This window comes from Rhinatrema bivittatum, chromosome 3 (assembly GCF_901001135.1).
Source record: "Rhinatrema bivittatum chromosome 3, aRhiBiv1.1, whole genome shotgun sequence".
NCBI classification, from domain to species: Eukaryota; Metazoa; Chordata; class Amphibia; order Gymnophiona; family Rhinatrematidae; genus Rhinatrema; species Rhinatrema bivittatum.
Window position 1 is genome coordinate 592,501,356 of NC_042617.1, and position 21,490 is coordinate 592,522,845.

Genomic DNA, 21,490 nt, shown 5'->3' on the forward strand with positions numbered 1-21,490 from the left:
ATGTGCATCTCGCTTTCCCATTTTGTGACTGTATTGTGATTCCTAGCTTTCTCTGTAGACCTTGCGCTGGTGGGCATTTTTAGTAATAAAGCAATAGGTGTTTGCAAGCTCTCTACATTCACACTAATCCTCTCTTAGTACCATTTCCTGAACTGGTTTTGTTTCAGATGCCTGTGCAATGATAAAAAAAAAAATAGCGTGTGCCTGTTCTATTTAACTAAAATAAAAGGGAAAGGAAAGGCTTGCTCATTTGTCTGCCTTTTATGAAGCTGTCCTGCAGATTTCTGTTCCCCTCTGACAGGGTGAGAGCTGCTGAATGGAGGCCCTGTGTGGTTTGTTGATTTTAATCCAGGACAGCCTGCTGGTCCCCACAGCAGGGGATCTGTATGACATGGAAATCCGGGCTGGCAGTGAATAGGAATCATTCAACCATCACCTCTTGCTACCCCTTCTAATTGTTACCCTCTGCTGGTAAGCAGATTGCAGGGCCCCGCTTGAGTTTTATTGAGAGACCATCCTGTCAAGTCAAAGCTTTATTGCTTTGCTCTTTCTTTTATCTAATGGAGAGCGTCTTCAGATTATCGGCTGTAGTGCACCCTTTTTTTACTCTTATATCTTGCTCTCCTATTTTTGGTGCTACTGTTCTGCTTTTTCACACTTTTCTTTCCTAAAATGTTATGCCTTTTATAATGGTCCACATCCCAGTTTTTAACCATCATCGTCATCAAGTCAGTTTATGTTTGTGCTTTATACGTATGCATGCATTATCGAAATGGAGGGGCCAGCGTCTAAAACAATCACTCCCCCCCAGGAAGCCCAGCGCCGACAGCGAGACAAAACTCGAAGTAAGGAAAAAGTTTTTAAACTTCAAAAATCCGCGCCGAGAACGCCGAAAAGGGAAGCCCCGCCCGCCGAACCAAGCCTCCAATAGGAGACAGCACAGAGGGGCTTTAAATTCCTCTTCAGCCAGGCGCCGCGCACCGTGCGTCGCGCGCCTAAGGGGCGAGACCCCGAGGAAACCACGAGCCATACCCACAGATGAAACTATAGTGTATTTTAAGGCCAACGGTTCCTGGACAAACAGACCTAACAGACCGGACAAAGCCATCTCACATCGACCCCTTTCAAACATCTCAACCAACCCTTTCCAGCCACAATTTAGCACCCTTTACAAATCTCCAGCGTCCATCAAGACAAATCAGCACCCTATCCAACCCTTCCAGCATCCACTCCAGCAGTTCCAGCATCCATTCCTGCAGTTCCAGCATCCATTCCAGCAGTTCCAGCATCCAGCATCCATTCCTGCAGTTCCAGCATCCATTCCAGCAGTTCCAGCATCCAGCATCCATTCCTGCAGTTCCAGCATCCATTCCAGCAGTTCCAGCATCCAGCATCCATTCCTGCAGTTCCAGCATCCATTCCAGCAGTTCCAGCATCCAGCATCCATTCCAGCAGTTCCAGCATCCAGCATCCATTCCAGCAGTTCCAGCATCCATTCCAGCAGTTCCAGCATCCAGCATCCATTCCTGCAGTTCCAGCATCCATTCCAGCAGTTCCAGCATCCAGCATCCATTCCTGCAGTTCCAGCATCCATTCCTGCAGCTCCAGCATCCATTCTAGCAGTTCCAGCATCCAGCATCCATTCCTGCAGTTCCAGCATCCATTCCAGCAGTTCCAGCATCCAGCAGTTCCAGCATCCATTCCAGCAGTTCAAACATCCATTCCAGCAGTTCCAGCATCCATTCTAGCAGTTCCAGCATCCATTCCATCATCCAGCAGTTCCAGCATCCATTCCAGCAGTTCCATCATCCAGCAGTTCCAGCATCCATTCCAGCAGTTCAAACATCCATTCCAGCAGTTCCAGCATCCAGCAATTCCAGCATCCATTCCTGCAGTTCCTGCATCCTTTCCACAAGTTCCAGCATCCATCCTAGCAGAATCTGAACCTACCCGGTTACAGACCTACCACTATGCTTAACCCAGCAAATCAGCATACAATGATGCACCACCACTCAATCCCCATACTCAAGAGAAAACCCAGAAACAACTCCTCTCCTGACCCCATTCAGACACCCAGACAACAAAGACTCCTCACCATCATGACATCTCCCATTACACAACTTCTAGGCCTCTCATTATTCACTCTAACCTTATTCAATGCACAGTCACTTTCCAAAAAAATGCACTTACTCAACGATTACCTCATTGAAAACAACCCGGACATATGTGCAATAACAGAAACATGGTTAAAACCCACGGACATATCACTAACAAACCAACTACCTACACAAGCCTTCGACCTCTTCTCAATACCTAGACCGAAAAAGAAAGGAGGAGGAATTCTACTCGCTGCAAAAAAACAATTGGGCATAACCCTACAACAATCATACTCCACTAATAAACTTGAATGCTCCGTATTCAAATCTCAACATCTACAAATATTCCTCATCTACGCCACACCAGGAACTCTAGAGGCTAACCCCTCCCCTTTGATAGAGATGATAGCCAAACACTACAATTCAGACAAACCAACCATCATACTGGGAGACTTCAACATTCACGTGGACGCCATCCCTCAATCCTCTAACTGCGAAACCTTCCTTACCTCCCTCAGTCACCTTGGATTCACACAAATAATCAGTGGACCCACTCACAAAGCAGGTCATACATTAGACCTCATTTTTATCAACGATAGCTGGACCATTTATACCAATCCCACCTGCACGCCAATCCCCTGGTCAGACCATCAGATCATAGACACAACCCTCAAAATGAAGAACACACCACCTCCAAACATCTCCAAAACCACCATTCATTTCAGGAAACCATGCTCACTGGACTTACTCAAAGAACAATGCTCCAAAGATCTCAAACAAATAGACCTCTCAGACGCCAACACAGCCACCACTTCATGGATCAAAATCACGAACAAAATAGCTGATCAACTCTGCCCAACCTCCTCAAAGATAATCCAACCAACAAGAGACAACAGAAAACCTTGGTTCACCCCGGAACTCAAAGCACTAAAACAAAAACTACGAAACAAAGAACAAAGCTGGAGAAACAACCCTTCTCATACATCCAGACTGGACTACAAAGCCACCCTTAACACCTACAGAAACGCCATCCACAAAACAAAAAAGGACTTCTATGCAAAAAGAATTCATAATTTCATCTTCGACTCGAAAGCTTTATTCTCTTACGTTTCATCTCTCACCAAACCAACGCCCCCATCCATTCCAGACCAACTAGCGCTCAGCAAGGCCAACGAATTAGCCATCTACTTTAAGACAAAAATCTCAAACCTTACTCGCTCCCTTACAACTCATCATACTCTACCAACACCTCAGAGCACATACCAACCCACTCTGAATGCTAAACTAGAGTCATTTGAGACCACATCCGCCATGGAGATTGAAAATTTACTTAAGAAAATTAAACCATCTGCACATCCTTCTGACCCACTCCCTACTAATTTGCTCACCGCCATCCCTAACACCGTCGCAAAACCTATTGCAGAAATCATTAATACCTCCTTAACCATGGGCACAGTTCCTAATCAGCTAAAACTTGCTATCCTCAAACCCCTACTGAAAAAACCAACTGCTTCACCCACTGACCCAGCCAACTTCAGACCCATTGCAAACCTGCCCATGATCTCCAAACTGATGGAAAAAGTTGTAAATAAACAACTTTCCGAATATCTCGAGGAGCACAACATTCTCACCCCTGCACAATACGGTTTTCGGAAATCACTAAGCACAGAGTCCCTTTTGCTTGCTCTCACAGATAAATTACTTTTGAACCTGGAGAAAAAACAATCATTCTTGCTGGTCCTGTTAGATCTATCTTCAGCGTTCGACACGGTAAATCACTCACAACTCCTAAACCAACTATCAAACATAGGAATCAAAGGCACAGCTCTCAATTGGTTTAAATCATTCCTATCAAATAGGTTTTACAAGGTCAGAATAAACAACAATGAATCTGACCCCATCCTATCAGACCAAGGCGTACCACAAGGTTCATCGCTCTCTCCCACCCTGTTTAACATTTACCTCCTCCCCCTCTGCCATCTGCTATCACAACTCAAGCTCACGCATTACCTCTATGCAGACGACATCCAGATCCTCATCCCCATCACAGAATCAATTCAAAAAACCTTCGCCTACTGGGATAATTGTCTCCAACCAATTAAACAACTACTCTCCAGCCTGAACCTGATACTAAACTCCAGCAAAACAGAGCTGCTACTGATTTCACACAACCCGAACACCCACCCAATTAGCCTCGCACAACCCACACCTTTAAACATGGAGCTCTCTGCAGACGTCAGGAATCTAGGAGCATGGCTTGACAACCAACTTAACCTAAAAAAATTCATAAACACAACCACCAGGGATTGCTTCTTTAAACTACAGGTCCTAAAGAAACTAAAGCCACTCCTTCACTTCAATGACTTTCGCCTCGTTCTACAATCCATTATTTTTTCGAAACTTGATTACTGCAACTCAATCTTACTTGGCCTCCCCGCCAACAGCATCAAACCTCTACAGATGGTACAAAACACCGCAGCCAGAATCCTAACTAACACTAATAGAAGAGACCATATTACCCCCATCTTGAGCAACCTCCACTGGCTACCCATCAAACAGAGAATCCTATATAAAACTATTATTCATAAAGCAATTCATAACATCGCACCTATATCTCTACAAACTCAACTTTGTCTACACTTACCTTCCAGACCCATCAGAAGTGCCTACAAAGGCACATTAGTCGCAGCTCCAACCAAATCAACTCTAAGAAAAAGAGCACTCTCAACTGCGGGACCACACCAATGGAATGCGCTCCCACCAGACCTACGACTCGAACCTAGTCTACCAGAGTTCAAAAAACGGTTAAAAACCTGGCTCTTCAGTCAAGCCTTTCAATTCCCAGAGGGTAAATAGGCACCTCATCATGACTTTCAGATCCAACCATTGCAGGTTGTCACTAACACCTTACACTTAATTACATATATGTACTTGCTTATTCGTTATGTTTATTTAACAGTCATTATTTACATACTATATAACAGTTCATTTGCAGATTATCTTCACTACTAAAGTTCCTTGTAAAAAGTTGTACACACACATTCTATTCCAAAACACAAATAATGTTAATTGCTATTTGCTAAATGTTATTTTTACCTCCAATGTTCCTTGTAATAATGTTTAATGGTTGATTGTTATTGTTCAATGTTCTATGTAAAAAACCCCGGTCTAACCTCCCAGACCAGGGCAACCTTTTCGTTACTTGTAAACCGGATTGATTTGTATTGCATACAGGAATTCCGGTATATAAAAATTAAAAATAAATAAATAAATAAATGACACTGAAATGTAATGGTGAGAGCTGGGAAGTAGGAGGAGAGTCCAGTAACTAAAATGGGATTGTCCTGGTCCTCTTGGTCAGAGTTTCTCTCGGCAGTGCTGTGTTGGTGCCTCTGCATTAGGTCCCCACTGCAGTTAAAGAAAGTGGAAACAAACTCCGTGTTCATGGAATAATCTACCATAAACCTTTTTGTTTCTTTTTGCAAATAAATTTGTGACTGATCCCCAGATCTTATTAGGTCAAATTCCATGCAAACTGCAGGAAGTGGTAGAATGTGTCACAGGTTTTCATAAAACAGTTCTGAGTCATTATTCCTGGCGCAACATATTTAATAAAAAAATGTTTTTAGACAGGCGCATGTATGCATTTTAAGTTAAGAACAGACAGAAGATAAACAGAAGAAAAAAGTGAAAAAAAATCACTTTTGGGGTATATAAAAGTAAAACACCTGTGTCCTGAAAGGAGAATTTGGCTTCTCCTTTCATGCTTTCAGCAGGTGCTTTCTAGACCATCAGTGCCTGTAAGTCATTTTGCTAACTGTATCTTAGATACCGTTAAAGACTGGGTATTACTATCAGAAATAAACAGATTAAAAATAAGGCTTAATGAAATGAACATACTGTGCTCAAGAACAGGGATCTATGTGTTCCAGACTTCTGCTCTCTGTATCTCAAGAACAGGGATCTATGGGTTCCAGACTTCTGCTCTCTGTGTCTCAAGAACAGGGATCTAAGGGTTCCAGACTTCTTCTCCCTGTGTCTCAAGAACAGGGATCTATGGGTTCCAGACTTCTGCTCTCTGTGTCTCAAGAACAGGGATCTATGGGTTCCAGACTTCTGCTCTCTGTGTCTCAAGTACAGGGATCTAAGGTTTCCAGACATCTGCTCTCTGTGTCTCAAGAACAGGGTTTTAAGGGTTCCAGACCTCTGCTCTCTGTGTCTCAAGAACAGGGATCTAAGGGTTCCAGACTTCTGCTCTGTGTCTCAAGAACAGGGATCTATGGGTTCCAGACTTCTGCTCTGTGTCTCAAGAACAGGGATCTATGGGTTCCAGACTTCTGCTCTCTGTGTCTCAAGAACAGGGATCTATGGGTTCCAGACTTCTGCTCTCTGTGTCTCAAGAACAGGGATCTAAGGGTTCCAGACTTCTGCTCTCTGTGTCTCAAGAACAGGGTTCTACGGGTTCCAGACTTCTGCTCTCTGTTTCTCAAGAACAGGGATCTAAGGGTTCCAGACTTCTGCTCTCTGTGTCTCAAGAACAGAAATCTATGGCTTCCAGACTTCTGCTCTCTGTGTCTCAAGAACAGGGATCTATGGCTTCCAGACTTCTGCTCTCTGTGTCTCAAGAACAGGGATCTAAGGGTTGCAGACTTCTGCTCTCTGTGTCTCAAGAACAGGGATCTATGGGTTCCAGACGTCTGCTCTCTGTGTCTCAAGAACAGGGATCTAAGGGTTCCAGACTTCTGCTCTCTGTGCCTCAAGAACAGGGATCTAAGGGTTCCAGACGTCTGCTCTCTCTGTCTCAAGAACAGGGTTCTAAGGGTTCTAGACTTCTACTCTCTGTGTCTCAAGAACAGGGTTCTAAGGGTTCCAGACTTCTGCTCTCTGTGTCTCAAGAACAGGGATCTATGGGTTCCAGACTTCTGCTCTCTGTGTCTCAAGAACAGGGATCTAAGGGTTCCAGACTTCTGCTCTCTGTGTCTCAAGAACAGGGATCTATGGGTTCCAGACTTCTGCTCTCTGTGTCTCAAGAACAGGGATCTATGGGTTCCAGACTTCTTCTCCCTGTGTCTCAAGAACAGGGATCTAAGGGTTCCAGACTTCTGCTCTCTGTGTCTCAAGAACAGGGATCTAAGGGTTCCAGACGTCTGCTCTCTGTGTCTCAAGAACAGGGATCTATGGGTTCCAGACGTCTGCTCTCTGTGTCTCAAGAACAGGGATCTATGGGTTCCAGACGTCTGCTCTCTGTGTCTCAAGAACAGGGACCTATGGGTTCCAGACTTCTGCTCTCTGTGTCTCAAGAACAGAGATCTATGGGTTCCAGACTTCTGCTCTCTGTGTCTCAAGAACAGGGATCTAAGGGTTCCAGACTTCTGCTCTCTGTGTCTCTTCATTGCCTGGCGTGTGCAGTACTTGTAAAGCAATCCCAAGCCTTTTGATTTTCAACTGAGAAGTTAAGAACAGCTAGGGAAGAAGTTGAAGAATATGAATTGAAAAGTGATAAAATGTTGTGTTGGGGTTTTTTTTTTGGTTTTTTTTTAGAGTTGGTCAAAGAATATATAATTGTTGGCCACAGAGATTGGTGAGTCTTACTTTAAATTTAAAAGAAAGTGAAAATGCTGATAAATGTTGTAGTTTAAGAGCTGTACCACTCTGCATGGTTCAGTATTGTACCCGATGATACTTCCTGCTGCACAGGGGTTTAATATGCATTGAAGTTCCTCAGAGCAGACTTTCCCAGCCCGTGAGCCTTCAGTTCTGCTTGGTCACCATTGCTTGCTGCTCTGATCCAGGCCGGCACCTGGGCTCTGCTCCCAGTGCCTCAGAGCCAGCAGTGGTTCTTAAACCCGCAGGAGCTCCTGTCTGAGAATATTCACGGTCAGCCATGCCTTTTTCCCAGGCAGCAGGCAGGGAAGAGGTAGGAGGGCTGCGCTTTGTGTGGCAGAGCACAGAACACCCGCCCGACGTCTCTCTTATCCCCAGGCTGGATGTGATTCATTATGAAGCTTGGGAGTAGCAGCCCTGGAGGAGCTCTGGAAGCCACATGTGAGAGTCGCATGCCCAGGGACCTGCTCCACTGTGATAGCTCCTTGTCTGCTTCTGTCCCCTCTCTCCCTTTGCTTTAACATTTGGAAGAGAGAGAGACTGCTGGGGCTTTCAGTGCTTGCTTAGCTCTTCCCCATATCCCATGACGTTTAGTGTGACACCCGGCATTTTTATTAATGTGCTTATGCCTTGGGCTTGAAAAGGTTGGGAAACGCTGCCTGGGAATAACATTGTAGTTATTCTGTTAATGGTTACCCCAAACCTTAGACAGTTATATTTTTTAATACTTATAAGGCTGGGGTGTCAAACTGGTCCTACGTCCCCTCGCCCCAGCCGGGTTCTCAGGATATCCCTAATGAATATGCATGAGAAGTATTTGCATACACAGGAGGTAGTGCATGCAAGTAAATCTCATGCATGGGGGGGTAGTTTAGGACCGGTTTGAGCCCCCCCCTGTTATAAGGCATTGTAAACTCACAGGACCAGCAGGCCACCTCTTCTAGTCTTGCTGGGAATGCATTTATTTATTTATTTTATAGCGGCATGCTGGGGGGGGGGGGGGGGGCTTCTGCTTCTGTGGGTTTCCAGATTACTCAGAATCAGTCTCTGCTTTATTTCGTTCTTGCGCGCGAGGCGATGTCCACAGCCAGATTCAGAATATGGGGCAGCGGCACCATTAGCCTCTGAGCTGAGCTCTCTGGACTTTCCTCTCCCTTCACAACTGGGCCCAGGGCACTGTGGCAAAGCCCTTCAGCTGGGGCTACAGATGGAGGCTTTCGTCGGGCCTGGCCGAAGCCTGATGCGGTGGGGGATCCCGCTGGGAGCCGGGAAAGCAATGCAGGTTGTATTTCCGATCCCTAAAATACTGAGCAGCTGAATGTCTTCTGCGTTTCTTTTTCATAGGACGCGTCTCAAGAAGGCTATGGAGCCCGGCCGCAGCCTCCTCTGAGCGCCGCAGGGAAGTCCAATCATGAAGACCTGAATCTAATGCAACAGGACAGACCCTCCAGCTTACCCGTAAGTACATTCACTGGGCACTGAATAGGTCAAGCAGCCGTTTCCTGAAGGGAAGTGAGTGTCTTGTGATATGGAGAGGATTAGAAAGTTATGGTTTGACAGCACTTGCTGGGGAGTTTTGTTGGCCGCATATCTGTGGTTGCCATATGGCAAATGGTAGTCAAAGGTAGACGTTGAGCTAATGGATGTAAATTATTCACAGTGCTATGACCTAGTGACATTTCAGCCGCTGAAGCTTTTATGCCAGCCTGAAAAAGGTTGACTTTCTCTGGGATACTCAGCTGAATGTATTTACTTCTTATTGTGCTACTGTTTGTTTTATTTTTGCTGACAAGGCATTTTTGTCGCATCTGCTTGAGTTTATACTAAGGAGAGACGGATGTTTTGGATACTTCTTAGTGCTGGAGAAATTGAGCTATTAAATCTGTTGTTTTTTGCAAAGTATCATTTTATCCTTGGTATTGGAAATTCCATGCGATAAACATGTTCGATATTTCCTCCTCGTTTTGTCTTCCCTGTACATCGTATAATATGTGAGAAGTGTCTAATGTGACTTCTTGTGTGGGATTAGCTGCTGCCTTCTCTTCTGAAATGACTATTTTACTAAGGAGTCTGATTTGTGAACATGTTGGCAACTTTACATGTACTTTTTGTGCCATAATTTAGTTAATTAGAAAATATTTTAAAGTTTGATGACCCTTTTGGCTATTTCATGGCTGCATCTCATGACCAGGCATACGCAAGTATCTCCCTGGTGGGTCATTACTTTTATTTGATCATTAAACTGGCTTGAAGGTTTCCTTCCATTTCATGCCCATCCGCAGGAGTGGAGTACTCTGTGATGATGATGGACAAGGAACCCAGACGTTACCTTGAATCAGACTTTCACACTGCTGCTTTTTCTTTCTTCTTTTTATTTTCTAAATATATAGCAACAGAGTGCCTGTGGCTAGAGAGTCGAGTGCTGGCGCTTCCCTTTTAAGCAATATGTCAGTGTCTTGTAAATAAAAAGTGACTCTTCAGTATTAAAGTGTGCATACGTGCTGCTCTCCTCTTCCATTGTCTTACACTTTGTAGGTTGGTATGATAAGCCATTGAAAAACTGTGATGCACTGCACACTGCCAGCACAGTAACCACATGCGTGCGTGCCTCCCTGTCTGTCTGTCCGTCCATCATTCAGTGATGCAAACCCTGCATAATACGCATTGATGCACAGAGATGTGCGGATTTCAGCCGGCGCTGTCTTTATGTAGCAGCCGTGCTCGCCCAGCGAGGCGATATGTATACAGCAGATATAAAGCCGTGAGCAGTGTATACGGTGTGCATACATGGCAGTACTAGCAGGACCGAGCCACCCGTAAGCGCAGCTTCATGCTGTGAGTCATTGCGTTTCCTGTTTACGTGTTACAGGTAAAAGTCCCGCGACAAACGTTCCTGTGAAGTTCAAACAGGAGGACTGTATATTTGGGGTTTCTTGGTTCCCCTGGATAGTTGGCTGGTTTTGGTTTTACACTCCCTGCCCGTGTGGAAGCACTAAACCTGCAGGTGAAACATGGCATGGAATAGTGCGCTTCTAGTGCTAGAGAACAGCTTCATTCGGGATTAACAAGAAAGAGCAGGGAGTCCTGTGATCACTGAAAGGTTGAAAGGGCTTTTACCTTCTGCTAACTCCCTGGTACTCTAGTAAGACTGGCATTAGCCAGAAATAAAATGATGTTCTTGGTTGCTAGTCATGTTGTCAGCAGAATGCAGGCCTGTGTTGCTCCTATGGCTGAGTGACTTCAGAAGTCAGTATAGTTGAGTGATAAGGATAAGAATAAATGCTGTAGCATCTGAGAGAGTGATTTCTCTGTTCTGCTTAGAAATAAGAGTCTGTGACCCTTAACGAAGCAAATTTTAAAATATTATAAGATTTGCAAATGATGAACGAGTGGATTGGCATAGGCTGGTTTGCCCTATGTTGAGTGCAGTCTAATAGAGGCTGTGAAGCTTCAAGGTCACCATTTGCTGGTTCTAGATCGAGGATTGAAATAATCATTGGGGCAATGAGAAACCAAATTCTGAACACCACTAGCATATGTTAAGCAAACGTGCTCAAGACTTAAAGTCAGTTGTTGGATTGCTGAAAGGACTCTATCCTGGGCATGGGTTGGGTTTATTTAGCCAGAAGTGCATGAATGAACTGGTCCCTGAATATCTTTCCCACGAGGGAACTTTGGTTCTGCTAACAGGCCCTCTGGTCTCCCTTGCTTTCTGTGAAGCTAGACGAACGTGTATGAGACGTTGCACATTTAGCTGCTCTGCCCCTGTATTATGAAACAAGAAACCTCTAAACTCGTTACCTTGCCTTCTGAAAAAATGTCAAGGTTAGTAGCTGTTAAACCAGGCCTTCTCCATTGCTTTGATTTTAAGCAAAGAAAGGTGATTTATCAAATAAAACTAACCAACCAGCTTCTAGTACCCGCCCACTGAAAGCCTTCCTGACCACGAATCCTAAGGTTCAGCCACTTCCAGCCTCTCTCCACCCAACTGGTTCTTAATATCTCTCATACTGCTGAACTGCCCGTCATACAGTAGCACGGGCACTGGTCTTAGCAGCAGTTGGATTACTGTAATTCTGCCCAAGAAATGACGTGAAATCATTACGACTATACAAAATGTGGCAGCCCGATTAATTAGGAGAATAAGGAAGGTTGAGCATATAATCCACTGCATTGGTTGCCAGTTGAAAGAATTACATTGAAAGTTGCAATGTTAGTTTTTAAAGTCCTACGCCAGGAAGGACCAGCGTATCTGGAGAGGGCAATTAGGACGTACGCAGCGAATCAAATGCTGCACTCTACAAATGACCGTCAGTTAGGATTCCTTCAGCAAAGCCAAGGAAAGCCCCAGACAACTCCTGCTAGGGCTTCCTCTGTTGCAGGCCTAATTCTGTGCAATCGCTTCATCTTGGCCCCGAGAAAGATTTCCTTATTTAGAAAGTTTATTGATGGAGGCATTCTCTGTTTCTGGTTTTATGTCTTACATTGTATGTTTATGCTTTGGTTTTATGTGTAGGAATATTGGAATCTGCTTTGAAGTATATGTTTGCCATATATAAATGTTTAAATAAAGGTGATTATATTTATGAAATGTTTACCCTGTGCACCCACTTCCTTATTCCTATTTAATGTACCCCACTTCTTATCTACCTCCTAGCTGTATGTATGTTATTCATTATTTATGCCGTATTACTTTCCGGATCCCGCCTCGGGTCGACTTTAGGAAGAGGCGGAATATCACTAACATATAAATAAATACGTAAATAAGCAGCTCCCGCTTTCTTGCGTTCAGAAGAAGCCACTTTCCGATGGGAAGCAGGAGTGGATGAATGGCGCGATTATTGGAGATAAAAGGTAGAAAGCTAGAAGCAAGCCTGCTGGACATAAATCTTATTGTGCAAATGGAGGCAGGGAAAGCATAAAAAAGCCCTCCAGCCTGTTCCTGAAAGGTCAGGAGGCTGAGTTGTGGCTGCAGGAAGGTGAATGCTGCCTGGAGCTTATAAATCCACTAATGGGAGCAGTTCTAGCCTCCGCTTATTTGCTCTTCAGCTAGAAATAGGTGTTTAGTAGATACATTAAATTGGAAAATATACGGTGCCCGGGAATGAATTCCTGCCTGTTTTTAGCCGAGAGGGGGTGATGTAGGTGTGGGAGGGGTGCGCTCCCGCCTTTTCCATTCCTCCCATGGCGTTGTAGCATAGCTGAATGGTCTTGTTTTCCTTTCTTTGGGTCAAGAAATTTTAGCTGAAAATTATTACCCAGTGAAAGAAGATTACTGACTCCAGAAGCCTTCAATTTTCCGTGAATAGCGCTGGCAGCCTCCCCTCCAGGAGCATGTGGAGCGTGCATTCTCTCTTAAAGCAGATTGTAATTTCAAACTCAGGCAGCTCCATGCCCCACTGAACTTTGTTTAAGTCTGGAATAAAGGCAAAAGGCTGAAAACCACAAAGAAGTGACTAAGCTTTATTGAATGCTTTGCTCGGCCATTATACAGCACATTAAAGATAAGTTCGCTAAAGAGCTGGGACTTTTTTTAATGTTTGAGTTGCAGATTAAATTTGATTACCACTCCAGTCTCTCACACTTCCTCTCCCACTTCTGTGGTTTTGTATCACAGGTTTATTTCTCAGCTCACAGCTTTCCTATCTCTACACATGCAAATATTTGTAAGAGTTCAGACAAATGGGGATTTTTGGTTTTTCAAGACGTCATCTTTTAAAGAAGATTGTAAAAGTGTTTTTCAAATGTAGTTTGCCAGGCATTAGGCAAACACAGAAATACCATGGGTTGTTAAATAACAGTTTGAGCATGTTCTCTTCTATGTATAAGAAATGAATCAAACATTGGCTCCTGTGCAAGAATTGCCTCCGTTTCACTAGGGCAGATTGATACTTGAATGTTTTCAAGGTTAAAGCTGGAGTAATTCTGCCCCGACACAAACCGTTGCTGAATCTGCGGTGTGGAAAGTGTTGAGAAGGACTAGCAATGCCCCAGTTGTGTGCGCTCATGCAATGCCCAGCAGCCAGGCACAGTGAATCCCTGCCCCAGAGAGCTTACAGTCTCTAGCAGGTCCTGGAGTGCCACAATGAATATGCATGAGCTTTATTGTGCCTGCACTCTCTCCATTGTATGCAAATATATATATATCTTACGCATATTCACTGGGCATGTCCTGAAAACCAGGCCTGTTTGTGGTGTGCCCACCCCTGGACAAAAGTGGTACTTGAGAAAACGGGAGGCAAAGTGATTTGCTCAAGGTCACAGTGAATGCAAGTGGGAGAAGCAAGATTTGAACTCGGGTCTCCTATATTTAGGCCAGTTTTTCTGAGCACCAGGCCACTTAACGCTTTCCTGTCTTTAGTCTTAGGTGCTCTTCATCTGTCCTCATTAGGGAGGTATCTCGGCAGCTGGCTGAGATCAGAACGACATAGGGTCTGAGCTGTCGCCTAGCCTGCCCTCTTTAAATATTCTAGGCTGTAAGAGAGCCATTTCTTAATCAAATAAATAAATGTTAAGGTATCTGAAGAGCTTTCCGTGCTTTCGGAGCCTTAAGCGGAGTATTACTAGTAAAAGCTGTTATACGGTTTTCCAGGCTGCTTGATCTGTGGATTCTTCATATCCAACCAACATCATGCATCTGACAACGTGGACACTTGTCCTTGGAAGCTCACTCCTCAATGAATCCATGCTTTTTGTCATTTTTGCTACTAGAGACCAACAAGGCTGCCCCTCTGGAACGAAAAACCTCAGGATTAGAAAAATAATAATTGCCTTCTTTATTAAGGCACTACTTAGTGAGCCGACATTCTTTTGACAATATTCCCTGCTCTGAATTGGTGTCTGAAGTATTGTACTTCAAGTTTTGGATTTCCGTATTCTGTGAGAACTGTGCTTCCAGTACTTTTAGACTTGTGTATAAATGGGAATGGTTGAGGACTGTGAATTATTAGGCGAGAAATGCACTGCAGGCTTCTACCAATGTCACAAACTACAAGATTAAGTCTGTTTTTACCAACTTTATAAAAATCCTCAACACTCGATACATTACAAGTGAGTAATATGTGGATATATTGATTGCTTCTATTCAGATGTGAATTGCAAACATTTTAAGGACATTTTGTAATGTAATTCACAATATCACAAGCATGAATTACAGCTCTCATGATGTCTATGAATTTTATAGACACAGGTTAGAGATTTGGTAGCAATTACCTGAATGAGTGCTTGAATATACTATGGGTATGCGGACACTTCAAGACATGATGCCAACCAGTGACTTAATCTAACTGTGCTCTGCAATCACATTTCCTGGAGGCTATAAAACAAGTTGGGTCATATGGAAGATCAGGACGTCAGTCAAACTTTATAGAGAAGTGTTGTGCTTCTAAACAACGTATAAAAGCCTCCAAAAATCAGAGGCTGGAAGTGACTTTTTACAAGGAAATCGTTTCGCTCTTTGGTACAAAAATGTGCAGATGGTTATAACAATGTAAGTGTTGTGACTTTCGGTGTGATATGTCATAAAGCGTTAGACATTAGGCAGGAAGGGGAGTCAGCTGGTGACCATGGGCTCTAGGCAGCTTTAAGACTGCTTAATGACTTCCCAATGTACTCGGCAATCTTTCAGATCGCAGCAAACTCCTTACCTGTAGGACAGGAGAAGGCATCTGAAGTGTCACTGCAGGCCATTGAGTGAAGGACATTGGATGGACACACGTTATTTGTGAGGGACAGAGATGGAGGACAGACACTTTACTCTTTTTATTCTTGTGTGACTCTTTCTTATGTTGTAATGCACTTTGGGCATGAACTAAATAAAGTTTTGTTGTAATAGGACCAGTTTCTCTATAGAAAATAGGATAAAAAGTGATCTTTTGTCTTTAGATTTAGGGAATTCATATTTTGGTTTACAAGAGTTTTTCAGTCTGTAAAACATAAAAATTAACTTGTCCTTTGGGGAAATAAAGTTAATTTTAGATTTACCAGCATTCTGTCTTATGAGTTTAACTACGGGTACTGATGAAGACTTGCAACAACAAGGATATTTAAGTGAGAAAAAGCTGGTAGCATAAATTAGACACAGAGTTGCCTATTATCAAACAAACTTAGAAACCTACATTTTTGCCTAAAGATTCACTTAAAACAGGTGTAAATTTTTTTTAGATCTCGGGCCTAAGTTAGACGCCTAGTGCTAAGAATCAGTGCTAAGCACATTGTTTTCCCTTTCCTAACTCCATCCCTGTAGCTTTGCATGTTAGCTTCCTTGTGACACTAGAGGCCGGATTTTAAATGCCCGGCGCGCACAGAGCCCCGGGACGCGCATAAGTCCCGGGGCTTTGTAAAAGGGGCATGTCGGGGGCGTGTCCTAAATCACGCGGCGTTTCGGGGGCGTGTTGCGGCGTTGCGGGGGCAGGCCCGGGGGTGTGGCGCCGGCCCGGGGGCGTGGTCGAGGCCTCCGGACCAGCCCCGGGTTGGGTGATGGCGTGCCAGCAGCCCGCTGGCGCGCGTAGATTTACATCTGCTTTTAGCAGGCGTAAATCGTGCAACAAAGGTAAGTGGGGGGTTTTAGATAGGGCCGGGGGGGGTGGGTTAGGTAGGGGAAGGTGGGGGGAGGGCGAAGGAAAGTTCCCTCCGAGGCCGCTCCGAAATCGGAGCGGCCTCGGAGGGACAAGCAGTGCGCGCTGGGCTCTGCGTGCAGGTTGCACAAATGAGCACCCCCTTGCGTGCGCCGACTCCGGATTTTATAAGATACGCGCGGCTAGTTCTCTCTCTCCCTGGGTAAAAGCTTTTGCTCCGTTGTTCCCCCTGATGATAGTCATAGCCGCTAAAGCTGTACTTCCTTAGTTTGTGAAAGCCTCATGCTCCCACTGATAGCCGACACGTCGATGAATCGATCAGCATTGTTAAGCTCATATGGCACAAGCATATGCAGTGCTTATAGTTGACTATGGACTGCACTATTGCTGAATACAGAACTTAATTGGGAGAAACGGATACTTGCGCCTTGCATGTTGTCGACATGTTGATACAGAGAATGGTGGGTAGGTGGCTTCTTCTACCAGCGTGGACCTCCTCTCTTCCATAAGCAAATAATTATTTTTCTGCAGAACTTACAGGTTTATCTGACTAAGGGGCTCATTCTCTATAACACTAGTCCCTTTTCGCGTGCGATAGCTAGCTCGGGGCGGAGTCGGCCCCGGAAGAGGAGGATTCGGGGCGGCACCAGGGCCGACGCTGCGGGCACATCACTGGCGGCGAAAGGTAAGATTCCTTATCACCGCCAGCTATCACAGGACCGCCCCCCCGTTACCGCCGGATTCTCCGAGGTCTGCGACCTTAGAGAATCCAGGCCTAAGATGGTGGAGTAATAAATGAGGATAATGACAAACTATCGTGAATAAGGAGAGCGATCTTACAAGTGGTCATGCTATACGACTGGCAGCTTTGATGTATCCTTAGCAATGTGAACAGGAATAGCTGGGCAGTCTGGATGGGTTGATAGGGCCTTTTTCTGCCATCATCCACTGTGTTTCTGTAGGAAAAAATGGTTTTCCTGAGGTGGAAAGCTGCTAATGCACGTTTGGTTTATTAAACGTAGAACATAGTGGGAGATAAAGACCGTACAGGTCATCCTGCTTAGCTTTCCAATCAGTTCATCTCCCTTGGAGATCCTTTGTGTTCCTCTCATGAATTCTGGTAGAGTTCCCATCACTACCACCTCCACTGGAGGCCGATCCATGCATCCACCATCCTCTCCGTGCAAAATATTTCCTTCAATTATTCCCCCTTTCACCCTAATCCCATGATTCTTTTGAAAGGGACCTGCCTCTTGGGCATTTATTCTTTGAAGGTATATATAAGTTTGAAACATATACATAGCAAGCAAAAACAGCCACTTGACAGAAAATAGGATATTATATATATATTTCATTTCATTTATTTACTAATGACCTGCTTACATGTTAAGCACTAAGCAGAATACATAAAATACACAGTAGTTAAAACTAGACAAAATATATAAACTTTACAGCATATCAAAAAATTGTAAACAAAATATGGCAAACCACCTTGTAATCAAAATAGAGCAATCAACCTTGCAAGAATTCAAAATAATGAGAATCAGAGAATCCAGGATTTTATCAAAGTCATTTAAAAAGACAAGCATACCTTGTATTGCATAGTGGTCAGAGATACATCAAATATTTCTCTGTATACAATGTAGAGAAGATATACCTATATGATATATGTACTCATACACAAAGAGGTTCACACAAGCTTCCAGCCTACAAGGTTATGTCCTAATCATAAACACAGTTTCTAGATTTATTTTCTCAGTTGCTGAGGACGTGTCAAAATCAGTTTAAAAAAATGATACTTTTCAATTGAAACCTTTAGCAAATATATATATATATATATATATATATATTTTTTTTTTTTTTTTTTTCCCCATTCAGCCAGGAAGATATATTTGGTATAAAATTGTTAAGGCAGTACTTTATGTAAAGCAAATGCAGTTATTACATTTTTAAGACTGAAAATCCTTAATGTCATTTGCAAATGATATTTTACACTTTTTTTATTCAATTTGAAATTTTTGCCATATTTGTCACAAGTATGTACATGAGTACCGATTAAATCCATAATATTGCGTTTACTTTTGATGATCATGTGTTTAGATTACCTTTCCATCACTATGCTGTGTGAATTTAATAACAATGCTCTTATGCTTATAATATTAAGTGGAGTTTCTCATACTTGGCAACAGTCAATGCAGATGTTTCAAGCATTGCCCCAGTATAAGCAGCTTGATCTCCAGTTTACTGCACAACCTGACACGGGCTGCGTTTCGTGTGAAATCTTCTTCGGGGTGAAAGTGCGTTAAGGATTGCAGGTCTCGATGGTCACACATCGACATCAAGGATGCACTGCTTTTTATGGGGAAACCTCGATGTGTGACCATCGAGACCTGCAGTCGTTAATGCCGCTGCAGAATGAAGATTTCACACGAAACGCAGCCCGTGTCAGGTTTTGCAGTAGACTAGAGATCAAGCTGCTTACACAGGTGAGTTTCCACTTGCAATAGAAAAGCTATTTAAAAAGAAGCTAATTGTTTTATACATTGGGATGGTGTGTGGTGGAGCACGATGATTATGTTGGGGCACCACTTGCCAAATATGAGAGTCTCCACTTATTGTAAGCGTAAGTGGTGAAATATTATAAATACAATACATTTTGTGGATAAAATACGGTGCATCTTAAATGCTCTTTGGGGTTGGGAATGGGAGGGAAGAGGGAGAAAAGGCCCCGAGGGCACCGTCTGATTGTCATGTTAATAGCAAATTGATTTTGTAGCTAAAACATGAAAACTTGTCAAATGTTCTTTTTTCTTTTTTTAATAATTCTTTTCAATGGAGAAATGCCAAACCCAAGCCAGATTTCCAAGCCTGAGATGGCTGTGTAACACCATGCACTGGAAATAAAATAGAAGCCTGTTACAAAATCCATAAAGCCTTTTTTCTCTTTAATTCATGTGTTATTAATTTTACAATGCATTGAGATGTTAAAAACCTGTTAAAGTGCTTCATTACAAAGCAGACAAAAAATCTGTTTCTTCACTACCAATATTTCATGACATAAATGACTATTTTGCACTACTTCACTGAAGCATTCAATAATATAATTCTCTCTAGCAATATAAATCATCCATGGTATGAAATTATAGACATAAGATAACACTTAAGAAAATCTGGACACTTCATTATAATCCACTTCCAGTTTTAGCTATTATCAAAATCTAGCTTTTGCGACACGGAAACAATAATGTCTTGGGGCAGTTGTGTTAATCTGGGTATACCCTCACAGTTAGTAAGGTACGGGCAGCGCTTCTGCTCCCACAGTACTTGTTGAGAGCATGCGATATATTTGCATGGCTGGTGCTCTGTTCTAGGCTGTGGTTAAGAGCTTATCTTGTTCACTGAGGAGACCTCATTGTAATGTAATAAGTGAAGGCCATTATAAATGTAGAAGTACATGTGCTATCTTGGTAGTTGGAATATATCGTATGTTGTGGTTGGTGAGCGGGAATATATTGCAGTGTTGGCATAAGTGCAGTGCAGAGGGAAGGGTGAGAAATAACGCTCTGGAAAGGTCTTCCTGAGTTGGATTGTAATGTAATAAGTGAAGGCCATTATAAATGTAGAAGTACATGTGCTATCTTGGTAGTTGAAATATATCCTATGTAGTGGTTGGTGAGCGTGAATATATTGCAGTGTTGGCATAAGTGCAGTGCAGAGGGAAGGGTGAGTATATTGTGCAGTGCATAAGTGCAGTGCAGAGGGAAGGGTGAGTATATTGCAGTGTTGGCATAAGTGCAGTGCAGAGGGAAGGGTGAGTATATTGTGCAGTGCATAAGTGCAGTGCAGAGGGAAGGGTGAGTATATTGCAGTGTTGGCATAAGTGCAGTGCAGAGGGAAGGGTGAGTATATTGTGCAGTGCATAGGGAAGGGTGAGTATATTGCAGTGTTGGCATAAGTGCAGTGCAGAGGGAAGGGTGAGAAATAACGCTCTGTGGAAAGGTCTTCCTGAGTTGGATTGCCTTGCTTACCTCTCTGATAATATTCAGGTCCTGCCTCAAAACTCAGTTCTTTAAAAAAGCTTTTAATTCCAAACCCCCAGTTCTTTCTGAGCTTAGACTTCTCATTTTAAATAAATTTACTCTAACAGTTAAATGATTATTAGAAATTTGTCTTAACTAGATTGTAAGCTCCATGGAGCAGGAACTCTCTCTCCTGTGTATGCTAGAAATGTTCAATTGTAATAGTAAAACCCAAATTTGTTCTGGCCAGTGACATTAAAGGTAGCCAGGTAGACTGCTCGGTTGAGGTATTGGTTCATTCTCCAGGTATTGCCCTCTTTTTTTATCCTTTCTTCCTCTCTGGAGAGACAGGGCAGCCGGGTGACCTCTTTGGACTCTGCAAAGGGTAAGGCGGAATATAAAAAAGCAAACGATGAATAACGCTGATATAGGACTGTCCTGTTTTCTATTTCCTGCTTAAAGAACAGAACTCACAATTATCTTATTTTTCAACTTGGCCATAGATGGAAACATGAATTGAATTGAATTCCATAAATGACGCATATGGACAGTTGTAGGATTGTAAAGTGTGACGTCATCTTTCTGCTCTCCCCTACCCACCCCACTCTCATCTTCCAGTCTGCTATTTCTCCCTTTCTTTCTTGCTGCTTTCCCAGCTCTCTCTCAGGTTCTTCTCCATATCCCCACTCCTTACCCTAGAAACTTCTCAGTCTCCACTCTTAACTTTCTCCTTTAACTCCTTCTCCCCCCATGCCTTCCTCACATGCTCACAGATTCTTCTCCATATCCCCACTCCTTACCCTAGAAACTTCTCAGTCTCCACTCTTAACTTTCTCCTTTAACTCCTTCTCCCCCATGCCTTCCTCACATGCTCACAGATTCTTCTCCATATCCCCACTCCTTACCCTAGAAACTTCTCAGTCTCCACTCTTAACGTTCTCCTTTAACTCCTTCTCCCCCCATGCCTTCCTCACATGCTCACAGATTCTTCTCCATATCCCCACTCCTTACCCTAGAAACTTCTCAGTCTCCACTCTTAACGTTCTCCTTTAACTCCTTCTCCCCCCATGCCTTCCTCACATGCTCACAGATTCTTCTCCATATCCCCACTCCTTACCCTAGAAACTTCTCAGTCTCCACTCTTAACGTTCTCCTTTAACTCCTTCTCCCCCATGCCTTCCTCACATGCTCACAG

At 43.5% G+C, this 21,490-nt stretch overlaps 1 protein-coding gene across 3 annotated transcripts in view; it reads left to right on the forward strand.

Annotated features, from left to right (window-relative positions):
- Positions 1–21,490, forward strand: part of ARID1B (AT-rich interaction domain 1B) — a 1,291,555-nt gene that overhangs the window by 372,882 nt on the left and 897,183 nt on the right. For all 3 annotated transcript variants that reach the window (XM_029596714.1, XM_029596717.1, XM_029596715.1), the window contains exon 4: positions 9,045–9,158. In XM_029596714.1, the coding sequence (XP_029452574.1) occupies positions 9,045–9,158 (114 nt within the window). The remainder of the gene's footprint in view (positions 1–9,044; positions 9,159–21,490) is intronic.